The sequence below is a fragment of the Rhinoraja longicauda genome, chromosome 10 (assembly GCF_053455715.1).
Source record: "Rhinoraja longicauda isolate Sanriku21f chromosome 10, sRhiLon1.1, whole genome shotgun sequence".
Lineage (NCBI taxonomy): Eukaryota > Metazoa > Chordata > Chondrichthyes > Rajiformes > Arhynchobatidae > Rhinoraja > Rhinoraja longicauda.
In genome coordinates, this window is record NC_135962.1 from 57,607,885 (window position 1) to 57,627,782 (window position 19,898).

At 40.2% G+C, this 19,898-nt stretch overlaps 1 protein-coding gene across 5 annotated transcripts in view; it reads right to left on the reverse strand.

Moving 5' to 3' along the window:
* The window catches only part of foxn3 (forkhead box N3), a 324,415-nt gene that overhangs the window by 23,240 nt on the left and 281,277 nt on the right, over nucleotides 1–19,898 (reverse strand). For 4 of the 5 annotated variants that reach the window (XM_078406929.1, XM_078406927.1, XM_078406930.1 and 1 more), the window contains exon 5: nucleotides 1,842–1,910. The exons of the other annotated variant lie outside the window; for it this stretch is intronic. In XM_078406929.1, the coding sequence (XP_078263055.1) occupies nucleotides 1,842–1,910 (69 nt within the window). The remainder of the gene's footprint in view (nucleotides 1–1,841; nucleotides 1,911–19,898) is intronic. 5 annotated transcript variants of the gene reach the window in all.

The following is a 19,898-nucleotide window of genomic DNA, read 5'->3' on the forward strand; positions in this document are numbered from 1 at the left end:
TTAGCATTAGACAAAAGAGTCGGAACAAGTTTCCAGCATCACAACTTCATGATGCTGGATTTCAAAAGACTATATCCCATAAAAGAGTAGTAAAGGATTTATATATAAGTTATGTATAAACAGTTGTACGATAGTAAATAGTAAGATTCTGGGAAAAGTATCATTACATTCACTGAAGATGTATTATTTACAAATAGAATCTACAGTCTAAATTTGCCATGATAGATAGAAGGATAGATTTATTAGGTTTTCTAGTTTCATAGTTAATAAATAAACCATTTTCTGAAATGAACTATCACAATAAAATTCAAAGAATCTGACATCATTTGCAATCAAATATTTATGCCTCATGAATGCCTTTCTGAAGAATCTATGGATTTTAGAAAATACAATAAAGCTCCATTCATTTGGTATGTTTGAAACATTGGTAGTGCTATACAAGCAGATTTTCTGGATTATGGATATGATTCGTATCAATATTTCAACTTACTTCTAAATCACATTCTTTTTTTAGGACAGTCCAGGTACATAGTTCCTTGAAAGTGGGGTCACAAGTAGATAGGGTGGTCAAGGCGGCTTTCATCAGTCAGAGTATTGAGTATAAAAGTCGGGAGGTCATGTTATAATGGTACAAGACATTGGTGTGGCCACATTTAGAGTATTGCGTTTAGCTGTGGTCTCGCTTTTGTTGGAAAGATGTTGTTAAGCTGGAAAGGTACAGAAAAGATTTACCTTGCCAGGATTTGAGGGCGTGAGCTACAGGGAGAGGTTGAGCAGGCTAGGACTTGGAGCACAGGGGGGTGATCGTATTGAGTGTACAGGATAATGAGAAGAATAGATAGGGTAAATGCACAGTCTTTTACTCCCAAATAGAGGAATCGAGAACCAGAGGATTATAGGTTCAAGATTAAGGGGAATAGATTAAATAGAAACCTGAGGGGCAACCTTTTTTACACAAAGGATGGTTGGTATATGGAATGAGCTGCCGGAGGAGGCAGTTGAAGCAGGTACTATCACAATGTTTAAGAAACATTTAGACAGGTACATGAATAGCATAGGATTCGAGAGATATGGGCAAACACAGGCAGGTGGAATTAATGTAGGTGGGGCACGTTGGCCAGCATGGGTAAGTTGGGCCAAAGGGGTAATAATAATTGATTTTTCTATGTACCTACACCTTACCATACTCGTGCACAAGACAATAACCTTGAATTTGAAATTCGGCTCTAAAAGCAACAAGAGCTCAAATTCTGATGACACAGAATATATGATAAGAAATGTTTTATGATTAAAATTTCAAATTGATGTAAATAAATAAATGCAAAGAGAACTGCAAAATACACTGTCACAACTCTCTACAGCTTTTGGCCCATTCATTAACCAGGGTTGCTAAATGATCAGTAAACTCCAGGAGTTTACAAATTGGCAGCCAAATGAGTGCCAAGAAAGTCATCACAGTCGAAACCAAAAGGATAAGAAGAATGAAGCATGGATAAATCGGGATTTTAAATGCTTTCTGCTTGAAAGCAAAGAATACCCAATACTTAAATACAGTACTCCACACAGTATTCATGCTAACTTCAAAAGATCTTAACCGAGACCTTGTGAATTGTAGATCCATTTGCACAACTGAAAGATGGTGAAACTGGCAGGTTAATGTTCAAACCACCTGGGGAGAGATCCACAGGATGGTCCACTTGCCCACTGAGGATTGCATGAATGCAAAGGAAAAACAAAAACTAAGACGAGGACTTGCATGACAGCAGATCAGTATCTGAGGAGGCTGCAGTGCAATAAAAACCTTATTACAACGCGGCCTTTGCAATGTGCCGTGTACTCACATTCTGCTCCTTTCACCTCAGGGGAAGAATTCAGCAGCATCATGGCAGCAGCTGCATCAATATCAGAATCTGAAATGAGAAAAAAACTACATTTATTTTTGACAAATATGAAGGAAATTGGTGCTGGCTGGTTGGTGGAAGGAGGAACTGAACATGAACCTGCAAGAATGGTCCAACTTTACAAGTTGCAGCAGGTAAAGCTTTTTCACTCAATCTAGTTAATCAAAACCATATTAAATATTCAGAAGGCACAAAAAGCATCAGTGTGTGACTAATGCATTGTCAGGCCAGCCAAATTTGCCTTCCCTTCCAGGTTCTCAAATAATAGGATTATTGACACGCAACAAAGCACTAGTTGTTGTGTTCATGTAGAATTGCGGTCGGAACAGACAAAACTGTAAAATCTCTGCAATCTCTGGGGAAAACAGCAGATCCAATAATATAGAGAAATCTTTGCGCTCCTCATCCATTAAACAAGATGACTGATGATCCTTTTGCTATGCCTTTGCAAATACTGTGATCTAACTTTTAAATTTAAATAGATTTAGAGGACTGTCATTTGATATTTTGCAGAGTTCTGTATAAGTATTTCTGGTTTAAAAACTTTCACCGGTATTTGCAGTTCAAATGTTCATATTTCATATATATCACTAGTTGTATGAATAGGTTGGATACAATAGTTCTCGAAACTAGGAAGGTTAAAGCGCAATGTTATAGAGCTGCTCAAAATTTCAACTTTTTTATATGGTCAATAAAAAGGAAACGTTTCCATTGAGAGGAGAGCTAATAACGAAGAATCCAGATATTGGTGAAAGTATCAGAGGATTTAAAAGTACTACCTTGAAAGATGAGGGACCTTGTTCAATACCAAATTTTAAAAAGGAATGAACAAAGACTTGAAAAGGAAAAATGTGAAGCTTATCAGGAGAGAGCAGGGTACCACTCTTCAAAGTGCTGCCATAGGTAAGATGCAATGGGTAGGAAAAAAACCCTGCAGATGCTGGTAAAAATCGAAGGTAGACACAAAATGCTGGAGTAACTCAGTCGACCCGAAACGTCACCCATTCCTTCTCTCCCGAGATGCTGCCTGACCCGCTGAGTTACTCCAGCATTTTGTGTCTACCTAAGATGCAATGGGGTTGGATGACAAACAAATAAAAATGCAGATGCTGAAATCTAAAACAGAGCAGAGATACTGGAAGAACTCAAGCAGCATCTGTGTTAAGAGAAACCAGTCAACATTTTGGGTCAGTGACTGTTCCTCTGAGCTGGGGGGGGGGGGGGAGGGAGAGTAAAGGCTTTATAGTTTTCAAAGCAGAGCTGGGAGGAGCAGTTATGTGGGAGATAAAAGTCTGCATGTAGATAGGTTAAGGCGGCTCAAGTGATAACAAGCATGAGTATCGATCAATGGCGAAGAATTTTAAAGAATTAGGGAAAGGAAGGAACGTAAGCAGGATGGTGAGAAATGACGAGAGAGCAGTTTATCTGAGATTGAAGTGTTGTAAAGTGTCTTGATGGAAGATGTTCTGATTTATGTTGGACCCCACTACAGCAGTAGAGGAGGCTGCAGATAAAGTCAGTGTGGGAGTGTGATTGAGAACATAAGTGACGTGCACAGGAATTACCCTTGTAGACTGAGTGCAGGTGCTCCACAATCCCATCACCCAAACTGCGCTTTGTTTCTCCAACCTCGGGACCACTGCAGTGTGGATGTTGAGTGCAGTTCACTAGGTTGGGAGAAGTGCAGGTGAATCGCTGCTTCACCTGGCAAGATTGTTTGCGGCCTGGGAGGGAAGAGGCAAATGCCGATTGCATCTCTTCCAATTGCATGGGGCGGAGCAAAGGGATGGGGAGGAACGAAGGGGGGAGGTAGAGTGGACCATGAAGTCACAACATGAGCAACAGCTGCAAAATGCAGAACAAGGTGGAGAAGGGGGAAATGGGATATCTTGGAATTGGCAGAAATTGCAAAGGATAATGCAGTGAATGTTAAGGATGATGGGGTGGTGAGTGAGTTCAGGGATAACTATCATTGTTCTATCCTGACACATAGCAGGTGTGTGGAGGGGAAGAGCACACACACGCGAAATACAGGACATGTAGCTGAGAACTCCGTCCACTGTGGCGGAGGGGAAGCCACGTTTCAGAATGACAACGTCCTTGTGTTGGAAGATTCTGCAAAGGCATCGCAGATTTAGTTTGACGTTCTTGAGAGTTGAACAGGTACTTACTCCATCTTGTTTCTTTCAAAAATCATTAACCATCAAACCTGTATTTAATTGTGATACAAGAGTCTGCACATGCTGGAATCGGGTGCAGAAAACAAACTGCTGGAAGAATTCAGCCAGTCAAACTATAGCTGTGGAGGTAAATGAACAGCTAAGGTTTCAGGATGAGAGACTCTACCTCAGGGCTAAGAATGTAGAGGGAACATAGCAAATATATAGAAGTGAGAGGCAGGGGTTAGACATAGGCTGGTAGACGACAGGTGGAAAAGGTGAATGACGACGACATTTCATCAGTCTTAGAGTGGAAAGGCTCACCTTGAGAAAAATGAAAGGAGGTTAATTCAGAATCATCCATCATTTGAAAATGTGTTTAGTTAATCTACATCTGCATGATATTTAAGTCCCAATCTAAAGTGAGTAATGACAATCTTCAAAATTAAATGCTTGACTGCCATTTTTCAGCCTGGGATGTCAGTATTGAGAGCACCCCACTCACTCCATTACGCACTGACTTCCTCCCTCCTAACCTAACCTCCTATCCAGGTGTGCAATCTGGAAATGGAACATGGAGAGGGTGAAGTCGAGAGGGAGAGGGGGTGTGGATCGAGGTGGGGGGAGCGTAGAGTTGAGTGGAGGAGGAAAGAGGTGGGGGAGGGGAGAGGATTAAAGGAAAAGGAGAGGAAGAAAAGGGTGCTACACAGTAGTTGCAGTGTTGAGGGTCTACCAATGAGAAAAACGGTAGACATGTTGGAATGCCTGTGAACGTTTTAAGCAAACTGCCAAATCTGGAGTTGCTTTCAGGCTGAGCGTTGGGCTCACATTTCCCCCAGATCTGGATTAAACAGAAGGTTTAAAGCAGCACTCCTTCCACCTAATCGAGCTCAATCCCTCAGTGCCAAGTCCACTCATTCCCAAGTTCCAACTGAATGGTGATTGAGGAGGATCAACAACTGGATCTCAACAGAAAAAACTAGGTATAAAACATGTCACAAAATCATCAAAATGTGTTTATATAATGCAAGTCAATGTTGCATTATCCTGCCAAGAAATAAGGATGTCAACTGATTTTTCCACTTAAATAAAAAGTCTGTATCCTCTTTCTTTAATTTTGCCCATCGTAGTTATAACTCAGTCACAATTTGTAGAACATCCCATAATCTCAGGACACCCAAAGAGTTGCACAATAAACAAGGTACGCTTGGAGTGTAAACCTTAAGAAATACGGCATCCCTTGCACACTCCAAGGGGCCATATACAGCAGAGATAATGACTAGATAATTAATGAAAGAAATATTGTTGTGGGATAAATATTGCTCACTGTAACTGCACCTTCATTGAACAGGTCTGCAATGTTTAAAATCTGTCCCGAGGGTAGATAGCGGCTTGATTGATCATATCATTCAACAGCCTTCTTCCTCTTCTTAGGCATTCTCTGGAGGTGAAAGATGACTTACATTCACTCCAGTTCCACGGGTTCTGAGGTGGTTGATGAAGCCGATGTGAAATCTTCTGATTCTGTCACAGGTGCAACAGGAAGTGTTTGATGATGCAGTGGAGTATGTGGAACGGGAGGTGTCCATCCATTTCGTCATTGCTGCACTGACAAAGAGCCTGGATAATGTGCTTGAATTCATGACCTTCTGAATCAAAAGGTGAGGGACTCTCTGACATGGTAGGGAGATTGCTACTGTGACCCTTTTTTTACGTCATGGTTGGAAATACTATTTTCCAATTCTCAACTTCAGCATGAACATAGAGAGAAGAATTCTCTCTATGATCCAATGGCTGTAGATGCAGAATTCATTTTTTTTAAACTTCAGAAAATCAATTATATGAAGGAGGTTATTTTACCCATTGTATCTGTGTGGGTGGAAAAACAGCAGTGCGGCCTAACTCCAAGTGTCCGGTCTTGATCCAGAGTCCTCTTGCTGGAGATTTTGCAACTGCCACCCTTTCTCTGAGAGTTCCAGAATTCTACAACCCTCCTGTTGATTCTTTTTTTTTTTTAATTTTCCTTTAATCATTCTTTTAATTAGAGTTCATATCCTCTAGTTTTTTAACCCTCTACCAAGGAAATAGGTCCTTCCTATCTGTTCTCTACAGACTCCTCATAGATTTTTATACATCAAGTAAGTCAACCTTCTCTATTACAAATAAACACTAGTTTATCCAGTCACCCCAGAAGTTACAATTTTCCAGTCTGGGCAACAATATTGTAAATCTCCATGGTACCTTCTTCAGCGTAATCTATCTTTCTGGTAATATGGTGACATAGAAACATAGAAAATAGTTGCAGGAAGAGACCATTCGGCCCTTCGTGCCAGCACCGCCAATCATTGTGATCATCCACAATCAATAACCCGTGCCTGCCTTCTCCCCATATCCCTTGATTCCACTAGCCCCTAGAACTCTATCTAACTCTCTCTTAAATCCATCCAGTGATTTGGCTTCCACTGCCCTCTGTGGCAGAGAATTCCACAAATTCACAACTCTCTGGGTGAAAACGTTTTTTCTCACCTCAGTTTTAAATGGCCTCCCCTTTATTCTAAGATTGTGGCCCCTGGTTCTGGACTCGCCCAACATTGGGAACATTTATCCTGCATCTAGCTTGTCCAGTCCTTTTATAATTTTATATGTTTCTATAAGATCCCCTCTCATCCTTCTAAACTCCAGTGAATACAAACCTAGTCTTTTCAATCTTTCCTCATATGACAGTCCCGCAATCCCAGGGATCATTCTCGTGAACCTATGCTGTACTGCCTCAATTACAAGGATGTCCATCCTCAAATTAGGAGACCAAAACTATACACAATACTCCAGATGTGGTCTTACCAGGGCCCTATACAACTGCAGAAGAACCTCTTTACTCCTATACTGAAATCCTCTTGTTATGAAGGCCAACATGCCATTAGCTTTCTTCACTGCCTGCTGTACCTGCACGCCAACTTTCAGCGACTGGTGTACCAGGACACCCAGGTCTCACTGCACCTCCCCCTTACCTAACCTAACACCATTGGGATAATAAGCTGCCTCCTTGTTTTTGCCGCCAAACCTCACATTTATCTATATTATACTGCATCTGTCACGCATCTGCCCACTCACTCAACCTGTCTAGGTCACCCTGCGACCTCCTAACATCCTCTTTACAGTTTACACTGCCACCCAACTTTGTGTCATCCGCAAACTTGCTAGTGTTGCTTCTAATTCCCTCTTCCAAATCATCAGTGACAAACACAGTACGTGAAATTCTGAGCTAGCTGTATTATATACAATTGTTTTTTAAATACAGGAGACAAAGGTGCAAGAACAAGAATGTTATGTTCAAATATAGTTTTTAACCACTTAATTAGCTGTCTTTATTGATCCTTGGACAAACAATTTTAATGTCCTTTGTTTCTCAACCAATCTCACTTGACATCCTGCAATTTATTGTAAATGATCTTGCCTTGTTATAGCTTTTCAAATGCATTACCTCATTATACTTTCAATTAAATTCAACTTGCAATTTTTCTACCTAACTGACCAAATTATTTGGACATTCTTGCAGTGAAAAGTTTTCCTCTTTATCAGCATGTAAAAGGCCAATTTTTGTATAATTTGTAAACTTATTTATCATGTTCCCTACATTTAAATCTAAATCATTAATATAATCTGACATTTTTACCTTGAAGGCATTAACTCAAGCAAGAGTATGGATCAGCAGGCACTGATAGCAATCTGACAGTTCATGTGAATCTATTGGCAGACTATTCATTCATTAAGGGCATCATAATTAAGCATTGAACAATATATTGACCTTGGAGGAAGTGCAGCCTAGATTTACTGGAAAGGTACCTGGTCTCCAAGGGCTAAATTACGTATTTGAGTTATGTATTATTCGAAGAATGGCATTTAGACGGTCGCGAGTGATTTGGTCAAGGTTTTCAAGAACTGCAAGTGAATTTAGTAACCAGTTTTAGAACTGTTCTGCAAATGGTAATTGCTTTTAAGTCATAATGAAATAAGATTAGAAAGAGGATGAGAAATTTACCATTTGTTCAGCCCTTTGAGCTTTCTCCTCAAGATTGTGGTGGATCTGTTATCCCAACATTTTCCTGCCTTCCCCCATATTATCATATCATATCATATATATACAGCCGGAAACAGGCCTTTTCGGCCCTCCAAGTCCGTGCCGCCCAGTGATCCCCGCACATTAACACTATCCTACACCCACTAGGGACAATTTTTACATTTGCCCAGCCAATTAACCTACATACCTGTACGTCTTTGGAGTGTGGGAGGAAACCGAAGATCTCGGAGAAAACCCACGCAGGTCACGGGGAGAACGTACAAACTCCTTTGACTCCGAGAAAATATCCAGAAAGTCATTGATCTCTGTTCTGAATGCATTCCTAGACTGAGTCTTCACAGTCTTCTGATGTATAAAAGTGTAATGATTCACTAGCCTGAGTGAAGAAATGTCTCATTTCAGTTCTGAATGACCTATTAGCTTTGAGACTGCGACCCCCAGTTTGAGAATCCTTGGATGGAGAAAATATCTTCACTGCATTTACTCTGCCAATCCTTGTAAGTATTCTATATGTATCATTATTCCAAACTCGAGAGCATAGAGCCCTAGCTACTCACTCTTCATAAGATAGATCCACAATCCCAGGAACCAGACAAGTGAATCTTCAGCCATATTGAGGTCTATGTTCAAGAAAGCATAGTATGTGTTTTCTCCAGGTGCTCCGGTTTCCTCCCACGCTCCAAAGGCATACAGGTTTGTAGGTTAATTGGCTTCGGTAAAATTGTAAAATGTCCAAGTGTGTCGGATGGTGTTAGCTGCTCGGCATGGACTCAGTGGGCTGAAGGGCCTGTTTCTGTGCTGTATCAGTATCTCTAAAGTCTAAAGTTGGCTAGCCAATGGCCCTCTTTGTGAATGTGTTTCTCCAACTTCCTTGTCAATGATAAAGTGATGATTGATTCACCTATGATGGAAACAACCTCCCACTATATATATATATCCTGCGAAATATTTCCAGTTATTTTTTCAATCCTTTTCACTGTTTAAGGGAGGGAAGTAGTTTGGAAGCCTCCTGCTGCCTTTTATTCCCACATTCAGATTTTCCATGTCTCTAATATACTTCACATAAGTGCCCTCTGTCCACCAGGTGTGGTCAATTAATGCCTTTTGTCTGAAACATGCATGGCCTGTGTTTAGAAATGCATCTGCTCTCTCAGCTTCTTATTGTCCCATGTTTATGATCTTACAATTTACAGTCATTCTTCTTCTAAAACTACTTTATTCCTCAGTTTTGCACATTATTTAGTACTATCACACAACACTTTCACAGCTCAAATAAGAAATAAAACATAAATGTGACTGGAGGGTTGAGTTCTCTGTCCCCAACCCCCACTTTGCTTGCAAGTCCTGTAAATGCACACATGCTCTTATTATTCATCCGTCAGTGCCAATGGGAATATTCATGGAAAGCTGCACCGATAATATCAGCATTCAGACGGCAGCAACAAAAAAGGAACTTAATCCGCACAACAAATTCTGCATCAGCACCTGTTAATTCTCTGTTCAGGCTAAAATCATGTCGATGTCCATTACAGAAACAATGTGAGTCTTTACGTACACTGTTCTGTCAGTTGACAAATAATCTCAAACAGATGGCACATTCAGGCAAGAGAAAAAAATATCTTTCTATAACTATATTCAATGTCACCCACTATGCAGCGGCAGCAGTAGCAGTGTTGCCATGACAACCGAGGCTGCCATAGCAACAGTAAACAAGCTTGCGACCACCAGTGAACGAAGTGAATGGGACATCTGCCTGGATAGACCATCCCAGCTGCCCCGCAGCAAAACTACTTAGGGTGCAGTGACGCCGGATGACAGCACAGCTGATCGACATGGGACAGAACAAAGTGCACCATCACCATGGCCATCGAGACGCCAATTTACCTACATTCTGACTCGGGTTGATTTAAATAAATGATTATTCCCACGTTGAATTAACGACCAAACCACTAATGAGCATTTTCTTCTGAGGCTCAAACTGTCCAAACTGGAAGCCATCTATCTATCTATCTGAAAGAGCAATGCTCATCTATCATTTGGCATTCCTCTATGCAGTATCAATTCTGCTTTGTGTTCGGACTCGAGTAATAATAACCACTTTTTCATCGAGCAATGCTCCCTTTGTTCATACACAGTTGCTGGATGTCACTTCTAAACACTTGAATGTTAAGAAAAGAGAGGGAGTGATCATGCATCTTTGTCCAGTAAAATATCCCAAGAATTCAATTAAATACATCATTTTCAAATTCGGAGTAAAGATAACCCTCAGCTCTGCTCTTGGAACATTTAAGTCCAAACTAAATGATCAACAAAAATGCACAATATTTCTTCAGTCAAATTATCCAGTTCATAGAGCGAGTTACTAATCATCATCAACGCCACTAGATGGGGCAATATCTCAGTGCAGACACAAGAGACCGCAGATGCTGGAATCTCAAGCAAAAACAGTGTTGGAGGAACTCAGTGAGGGAACTCATCTGTGGAGGGAAAAGGACAGATGACATTTCATGTCCGGACCCTTTGTCTTGTGTAGTCACTATATTTTTGAAGAAAGGTCAGCTTTGTGATATAAGCAAGCATCTATTATTGGCCAATTAATAACCATCACAAGCAACATCATCCAAAAATAAAGAGGACATATTGACAGTACTTCATGGGCTGTAAAGTAACTTGGGATATCCTGAAGTCCTAAAAGGCACAAATGCACTTTTCCCCTATTTAAGCTATCATCAAGTAGTCAAAGAAGGGCTGGATTGAAAAGGCAGAAAATGCATCCCATTAGGGAATTGATTCTCTCAAAATCAGTTCATAGAACAGGGAACAATACAACACAGGAACAGGCCCTGAGGCCCATGGTGACTATGAGATACGGCCTTTTTCATGATTGAATAGATACATTTTTGTTATTCCCTCTCACCATCTGATATTTTCATTTACTTTCTATTTTATTTAAGACTTCTGGCCTCTGAAGTATTTTGTTGTTTTAAAAAATGAATTTTCTTTCCTGAAGGCATTTACTGCTTCTCCATCTTCCTCACACATGTTAGCAACAGCAACTATATGCGAGGTGCAATTTATGCGAGGTGCAATTTATTTAGAACATGGAACATCGCAGCACAGGGACAGGCCCCCCATGAATGAGCTGAACATGATGACAAATTAAACTCATCTCCAATGCCTGCACGTGATCCATATCTCTCCTGTCCCTGCATATCAAGCGACTATCTAAAAACTTCTTAAATGTCATGATCGTATCTGCCTCCGCCACCACTCCTGGCAGCGTGCTCCCGTCACCCACCACTGTGTAAAAAAACCTTGCCCACGCATCTCCTTTAAACTTTGCTCCTCTTTGCTGGAGTAAAATATCGCACAAGCCACTATTCTTCACCTCAGGCTATCCAGAGAATATGGTGTGGGTAGATTTTGCACTCCAATGTTTCACACCCATTTTTAATGTTATTAACACCAGCATTTGGCTTGTTAAGCCCTACAATAAACGTCAAGTTGTGTTTACTATCAAATACACAAGTATGGTGATGGATAGGTGCAATGCAATTCTTGCTTGCAACAGCATCACAGGCACATCAACTCAGACAACACACAAAAACAGCAATTATACATGAATTGCACACAAGTTCTACAATTCAGTGACAAGATTGCAAAAGGAAAGGCATGGGTGCAAAACACAATCAGAAAGCAAGTAACAAATCCTCCTTACACTTCTGGGAAGAAACAGGGTAAGACAATATTAATAAGTTCTCAAAAGACAAAATTTGCCGATATTGTTCATTGGAAGGAGATAGTCATGGATAGTTGGAGGACATTGATCAGTTGGTTAGATAGGCAGAGCAATGACAATTGGAATTTAATGCTGATAAGTACGAAGAAATGCACTCGGGGAGATCTCATAAGGGCAAGGACACACAAGATTAAAAGGTAGCATTGGAGAACATGGGGACATTTATGAACAAGTCCATCGACACCTGAAGGTGGCAGCATGGTAAAATAAGATGATGAAGGTGGTAAAATGTAATACTTGCCTTCATTAGCTGATGAATAGAATACATGGTCACGGAGGTTATGATAGAGCTATATAACATACTAATTAGGCTAGAGCTGGAGTACTGTCCACAGTTGTCCATTGGATGGACATGATTGCAATGACACGATGCATTAGAAAGTGCGGAGGAGATTCGTCATGAAGATCCCTGGAATGGAGTATTTCAGGTTTAGTTTGGTATACTGCTGTTGTCACGTTTACAGAGCTTCAGTGAAAAGCTTTTGTCTGCGTGCTATCCAGTAACAAAAAAACTATACATGGTTACAATCATGCCATCCACAGTGCAAAGATAAAGGATATTTTTTGAGGAGAGACTGGGATTATTTTCTTTGGAGTAAAGATGGTTGCGGAACGACCTGACTGAGGTACACAAAATTATGAGGTCCATAGATTAGGTAAATAGTTAGACATTTCTCCTCATAGCAGTGGTGTCTAAAACCAGAGGGCATAGGTTTAAGGTATGGATAGGGAATCTGAGCAAAAATATTTTTACCCTGAAATGGCTGGAATCTGGAACACATTGCCTATGCGTGGTGGAGGAAGGTATTCACACAGCATTTAAGAGTATTTATACAGAGAGGTACTTGAATCAGAAACACATAAAAGACGATGCACTAACTGCTGGTAAATGGGATTAGTGTAGATGTGCATTTGATGGTCGGCATGGGTTTAGTGGGCTCAGGATCCTATTTCTGTGCTGTATGATTCTACGAATTTATGAGAACTAGCAGCATAGAGAGGGGCCATTTGGCCCCAACAGGTCTACGATCGTTTGTAATTCACAAGAATTACCTTCTATCTAACAATAGCTTTGCAGTGTATAAGGAACTGCACCGAAGATAGACACAAAATGCTGGAGTAACTAAGCGGGTCAGGCAGCATCTCTGGAGAAAAAGAATAGGTGACTTTTCGGGTTGGAACCCTTCTTCAGACTTGCAGTGCAGTGAGGATTGGTTAAATCTACTGTGCATCCATCCCAGTTGATATTTCCACTAAAGATACATGGTTAAGACTGACAGAGAACATAAACGCACCTCTTTAAGAGGTGAGTGGAATTTCACAATGCTACTCCCAACATCAATCTCGCCACCTGCCAATGTGTTAACTGTACATCATCAACATTACAGGCATGCCAACCTTTCTGTGACAGTTTACATTCACGTACATGGTCACTAAAGTCACAAGAATGGATATGGAGAATGATTCATGAGTTAACCAATGCACGGTTAAATGAGTGACCTCAATGAGCTTTGTCTATCATTACAAAATGCTGGCGTTAGGGTGAGTGCCGGAACATGAATTCCTATCTTACATTTGTGCAAATTGTCAAATCCCAGCACATTCATTGGTTTAGATTAATTTACTGCATTCCACCTTTTCCTGGTTTAAAAAAAATCACATGTTACCAACCACACAAGAGAAATAGTTTATCATTTGTGTGAAGGTGCAAAGGATATTTCATTGAAGAATCCAAACCAGACAGAAACTTGGTCGTCACAGGATGTGATGCTGTATTTTACAGGTATTGAACGCAAGAAAATCATTCTCTTTTAGTGAAATAACGATCAAGTGGAACAATTTTACTGAAAGAAGATGAATCTACCTTGTTTGCAAATGTGAGATTTCCTAGGTGTTATTATTCATTGTATTCGACTTCAGACTATTGTACTTACCAAAGAGTTTTGTAAAAGGGATCCAGGACAAATACATTTTACTTCATGAGTCTGGTCATACATGATTTGATTAATAATCATACACACATTGACAATGTTAGATTTTGTTGCTGTCAGATTTACCAGCACATTCTAGTAACGACAAACTAGAACAATGGAATTAAACGACAATAACAGCTATTGTGCTTAAAGCTTGCTGTGCATGAAAACACAGGACTCAAACAGCTGCTTTAACCTTCAGTATACAAAGAAGGGTTGGTTGTAGGAGGAGGAGGAGAATTAAGGTGCATATAAACCTAAAGTCCTAACAAGCATAGGTTCCAATATAAAGTGGATACATAACATTCAGCTGCTTTTAGAATGAAATTATTCCCTTTTTGTTTTCTTACAATATCCCAGCCTTGGCTTCACCAAACATATATTTAATCATCTCATTCCACATTTGCTTTTACATTTAGTACCAATTTCTCACAAACAAAATAAAATTAGTAATCAAAGTGGACCCAAAGGATTTATTTTTGCTATTACATGCACCTTATTTTTAGCAAAATTGTAAAGAAGAATTATATTGAAGGACCAATGCAGTAGATCCACATTTTTGCTCCATGGCTCTCGATATAAATGTGCAGTCAATGAAGTTTAATTATTGTTTTTTTTTGCAGATCATACCACAATCTGCCACTGTATAAATAGCAGAACAGATGTCATTTTAAACCACTCTGGATTTAAAAAAAGAGAAAAATCATACACCAATGAAAATATGTTCAGGCCTGTGTATAAAAATTGAATTAGCGCAGAAATAATAGGAAACAAGGAGGACAACAAAGAGGCCAAGGTTACCTCTTGGAGGCTACAGATGGCACATCTGCATTATCACTGGCTCCCATTAAGAGACTGCTGTGCTGTTTATAGTCTGCACTATCCTGATAGTCTTTGGATGAAAGCAGCCCTAGCAGTGAAAGTATCGCTCTCTGTACATTTCCCTCTGGAGGGGAAGAGATGCGCTCCATGGCCTCCTGAAAACAGACACTGAAGGAGAACTAAACTACAGGGACAGGTCCAAGTAGTGCACTAGATAATCTGCTCTCAGTCTGTCGCGGACAATGGGATTTGCTTGTGTAAACAGAGAAGCTAGAGACTTTGGGACTGCCCTATAGGAAGACTTGCTTATGATCTGTGGGGAGCACTGGAGCACAGAGGGACGCAAAGCCTTTTCCAAACTCAAGCGCATTAACAGATCAGTACAGATGGCTGCAGTAAGCCGATAGTTGCATAACAAAACGTTAGCTGGGATCAATCTATTGTTGTTTAACCTTACACCCCAGCAGTTCACCGAGTTCTTTTTTTTAATGGGCCAAATTTATAAAAAGGAAAAGAAAATCTAACTGTTCAAATGGTTTGCTGCTGTACCTCTTAGAGGCTGCAAAATAGATACGCTGCACATGCTTACACAAATGAACAGGCCTTCAAAAATATATCCAGACTGTTCATAACCGTTGCAAAGCACACTGTTGAATCATACAACAAGCCTGTTACTTCCCAGTTTTAAAACAAAAAAAACAGCCTCTTTCAAAAAATGCATAATTCACATGCAAAAAAAGATCAGACTCCAATTTCTACAGTTTAACGTGTTGAGATTAACTTTTTTGTATCTTTTGATGCAGTTAGCATCAGAATAATTATTAATTAATAATACCCGCACCTTTATTTAGGATTTAAAATCTGTTTAGACTGTCACATTTTATTCAGCTGTGCCAAAAACAAAACAGAATTTTTTTAACAGTTTACTTTCCAACTTAGGTTAAAAGCAAAGATAGACACAAAAAGCTGAGGTAACTCAGCGGGTCAGACAGCACCTCTGGAGAAAAGGAATATGAGACGTTTTGCGGGTCGAGACCCTTCTTCAGAAGAGTCTGAAGAGGGATCTCAACCCAAAACGTCACCGAGTCTCCAGAGATGCTGTCTGACCCGCCGACTTATTTCAGCTTTTTGTGTCTATCTTCGGTTTAAACCAGCTTCTGCAGTTCCATCCTTCATGCATGCTGATTTTAGCTTTCAGAGCCAAGCATACTTTTCACCTACAATAAGCTAGGTACATTTAGTTTTAACACAGTCCATTCCCTGTTCCATCGCACAAGATTTGGAGTTGCAGGCGTGTAGTTTGCAGCAGAATGGTTTCGGAGCCTTAACATTAACATCTGTCACATTAACACAATTAACTTCTCATTTTAAATTTAATCATCCATCGTTGTGCAATACTTTTATATTCTATCATTTATCATTAAAAAGAAAAACACAGCAACCAAAGAAACCGAGATAGATACAAAATGCTGGAATATCTCAGCGGGTCAGGCAGCATCTCTGGAGAAAAAGGATGGGTGATGTTTCAGGTCGGGATGTTTCTTCAGACATGTTTTTCTTTGTCTCCAGAGATGCTTCCTGACCCGCCGAGTTACTCCAGCATCTTGTGTCTACCTTAGTTGTAAACCAGCATCTGCAGTTCCTTCCAGCCCAACCAAAGAAACAGAACTTCTTAGAGCCAATGATTTTCTCTGCTGTGCAGAAGTGCTGGGAATTGTAAAATTAAAGTTCCACCACATCACCATCAAACATGGGAACTATAGTTCATTTTTTATTTTGTCTTCTCAAAGGATCTGAATTGGCCCAACATTTATTGCCCAGTCCTATTTGTTCTTGAAATGTTAGGCTTTTCAGACATTTCAGACAGTTATTTAGAGTCAATCACATTCCTATGTTACATACAGGCCAAGGATAGCAGAGTTCCTTTCTAGAAGGACATAAATGAGTCAGATTGATTTTTACAACAATTCAGTAGTTTTGTCATTATTACTTACTTAATTATTATATAATTACTCGTAGTGCATGCAACCCTGGCGAGAATACCGAGAATAATTCCATTAGAAATGAAGTAAAGTTGTTTTCTGCAAAGACTGCAAGCATATACCGTTTAATAGTGTATTAGTGTAATGGAAGCTGTTGAGAGATCTTCTGTTAACTAATAATAATTGTTGTTTTCATTCTGCACTTAATTAATTAAACAGCAAGGTCCAGATCATATCTGGATCGATTGTAACCAGTAGAAAGATTAAAGGGCAACATTCTGCTGATGCTGAGAAATTTGACTACTTCCAGATTTGATTGAATACAGTTCTGTGTCTGTGTGCAATCAAAATTTTGGCATCTCTCAAAACCAAGAACAGCAACTAGAATTTATGCATCTTTTCTAACATCATAAAATGTCCCAAGTCATTTCCCAGGAGTGATAACAGAAAAAGTGTGACTCTGAAAAAAAGAAGACTGCCTGAGGAACTCAGAGAATCAGACCGATTCCGTCAAGAAAAATGGACAGCTGACGTTTCTGGTCGAGACACCTCCTCTGGACTGAAAGAGTGGAGGGGAAATAGCCAGTGTAAAGAGGGGCAAAAACTGGCATGTGACAGATGGATCCAGGTGAGGAGGGGTGGACAGATCAAGATAGAGTCAAGATATGAGGAGATAGGTTTAGTGGGGCGAGAGCAGGCGGAAACACCGGCCTGCAAGGGCACTCCTGTAAAATAGGGATGGTGAACTGCAATTTAAGGCTGTGGAGGGTAGATCTCCTGACGTTATGAGATCTGTGAAGACATTTCCTCATACCTTGACTGTTTCATTCTCCCTTTGTCCCAACTTATCTGATTATTATCTGAATGGTGTCAGATTAGGAAATGGGGAGGTGCAATGAGACCTGGGTATGCTTGTACATCAGTCACTGAAGGTAAGCATGCAGATACAGTTGGCAGTGAAGAAAGCTGGCATGTTGGCCTTCATTGCGAGAGGATTTGAGTTTAGGAGTAAGGAGGTCCTACTGCAGTTGTACAGGGCCCTGGTGAGACTGCACCTGGAGTATTGTGTGCAATTTTGGTCTCCTAATTTGAGGAAGGACATGGTTACTATTAAGGGAGTGTAGCACAGGTTCACCAGGTTAATTCCCGGGATGGCGAGATTGACGTATGATGAAAGAATGGGTCGACTGGGCTTTTATTCACTGGAATTTAGAAGGATGAGAGGGGATCTTATAGAGACGAATAAAATTATAAAAGGACTGGACAAGCTAGATGCAGGAAAAATGTTCCCAACGTTGGGGGAGTCCAGAACCAGGGGCCACAGTCTAAGAATAAAGGGGAGGCCATTTAGGACTGAGATGAGGAAAAACGTTTTCACCCAGAGAGTTGTGAATTTGTGGAATTCTCTGCCACAGAGGGCAGTGGAAGCCAATTCACTGGATGAATTTAAAAGAGAGTTAGATAGAGCTCTCGGGGCTAGTGGAATCAAGGGATATGGGAAGATGGTAGGCACAGGTTACTGATTGTAGATGATCAGCCATGATCACAATGGCCTCCTCCTGCACCTATTTTCTATGTTTCTAGGTTTAAGTATTCTATACCAGGCATGCTCTTCCCTTTGTTTCTTTCCAAACGTTCAATAACTTCTTGATATCCAGCATTCACTGGATTTGCCTTCATTTCCTTTCATCCTCACAGGAACACTTTGGCCCTGAGCATGCGACTTCACTTTTTAAAAGCTCCCATTTGCCAGGTGTAGATTTACCCTTAAGTAGCTGCTCACAATCTATTTTTCCAGGTCCTGTTTTATGATATTAAAATCAGCCTTCACCTCTCCCCTTTTACGATCTTAATTTCTGAACCATCCTCATCACTTTCCATTAATGCCTTGAAACTCACAGTTATGGCCACTATCCCCAAGCTGCCCACAGATACTGCAACTACTTGCCCAGCTAATGTACCTAAGATTAGGTCCAATATGAACTCTCTCTGGTAGTATGTTCCTTGTACTGGTTCAAAACTCGCTCCTACATGCACTGGTTCTGCTGCCTCTACTTTTTTTGGACTAATGTGATCCTTGTAAATATTGGAGATGTTGGCATGTCCAAGTCTTATTTGGTCAAATATGACTAATTCAGTTATTGCTGCATTGGGCCGGGAGCAGTTGGTAAATGATGTTGAACACTCTGTGATCGTCATCCTACATCTGACTTTGTAATGGAGATAAGTCCATTGAGGAGGCAGAAATCAAACTCAGGGTTCCGTCCTAAAGAACTCCAGTAGCAAATCTCATGTCCAATGATTATTTTTCCACCTGTACTATAAATTATATATGAACAAAATCACTTTTAAAACAGACTTATAGTTTCTCTTGCTATTCATTTTGAATCAAAACAATTGCTCTGACCATCCCCTCCCTCACCCATGTCACACTTAACAACTCCTGTTCCACATTTATAAGCAGTTTGCTGCTCCCCCTACCTCATGACTAGAGCCAGGATGTTTAGGCGCTACAAATCTCTGAAATAGGCAATAATAAAATTACAAAAGTTTGAAGGCAAATAGGCATAATAAAATTACAAAAAAGGCACGAAAAAGGCATTTCATCATCATATCATATCATATATCTACAGCCGGAAACAGGCCTTTTCGGCCCTCCAAGTCCGTGCCGCCCAGTGATCCCCGTACATTAACACTATCCTACACCCACTAGGGACAATTTTTACATTTACCCAGCCAATTAACCTACATACCTGTACGTCTTTGGACATTTATTGACAAAAAAGGCATAAAAAGGCATGAATTTCCACCACCAAAATATGGTTAAGAATGATAATATAAAGGTATACTACATTAAATGACCTAAGTTGCACATAATTACTAGCATTTTTTTCAAATTATCTAGATGCTGCTTCAGTTGTGAAAAAACTCTTTTTACCCCAGCTGAGGTCACTGGTGCATACCCAAAACAAGCTACAAGCTACAGACTCTATATTCATGCCGATATCTTGTGCATAACAACTACCTTTGAGAACTTTAGCTATGTTTTGTATTTTTTCAAGATCTTTCTCCCTCCCATCACTCTCTCTAAAATCACTCTCTCCCATTTTCCTTGTATGTCTTCACCTACATCGCCAGGAACTTTATGAATATCGTCAGTTACTTTGTTGAAAACCTGTAAGTT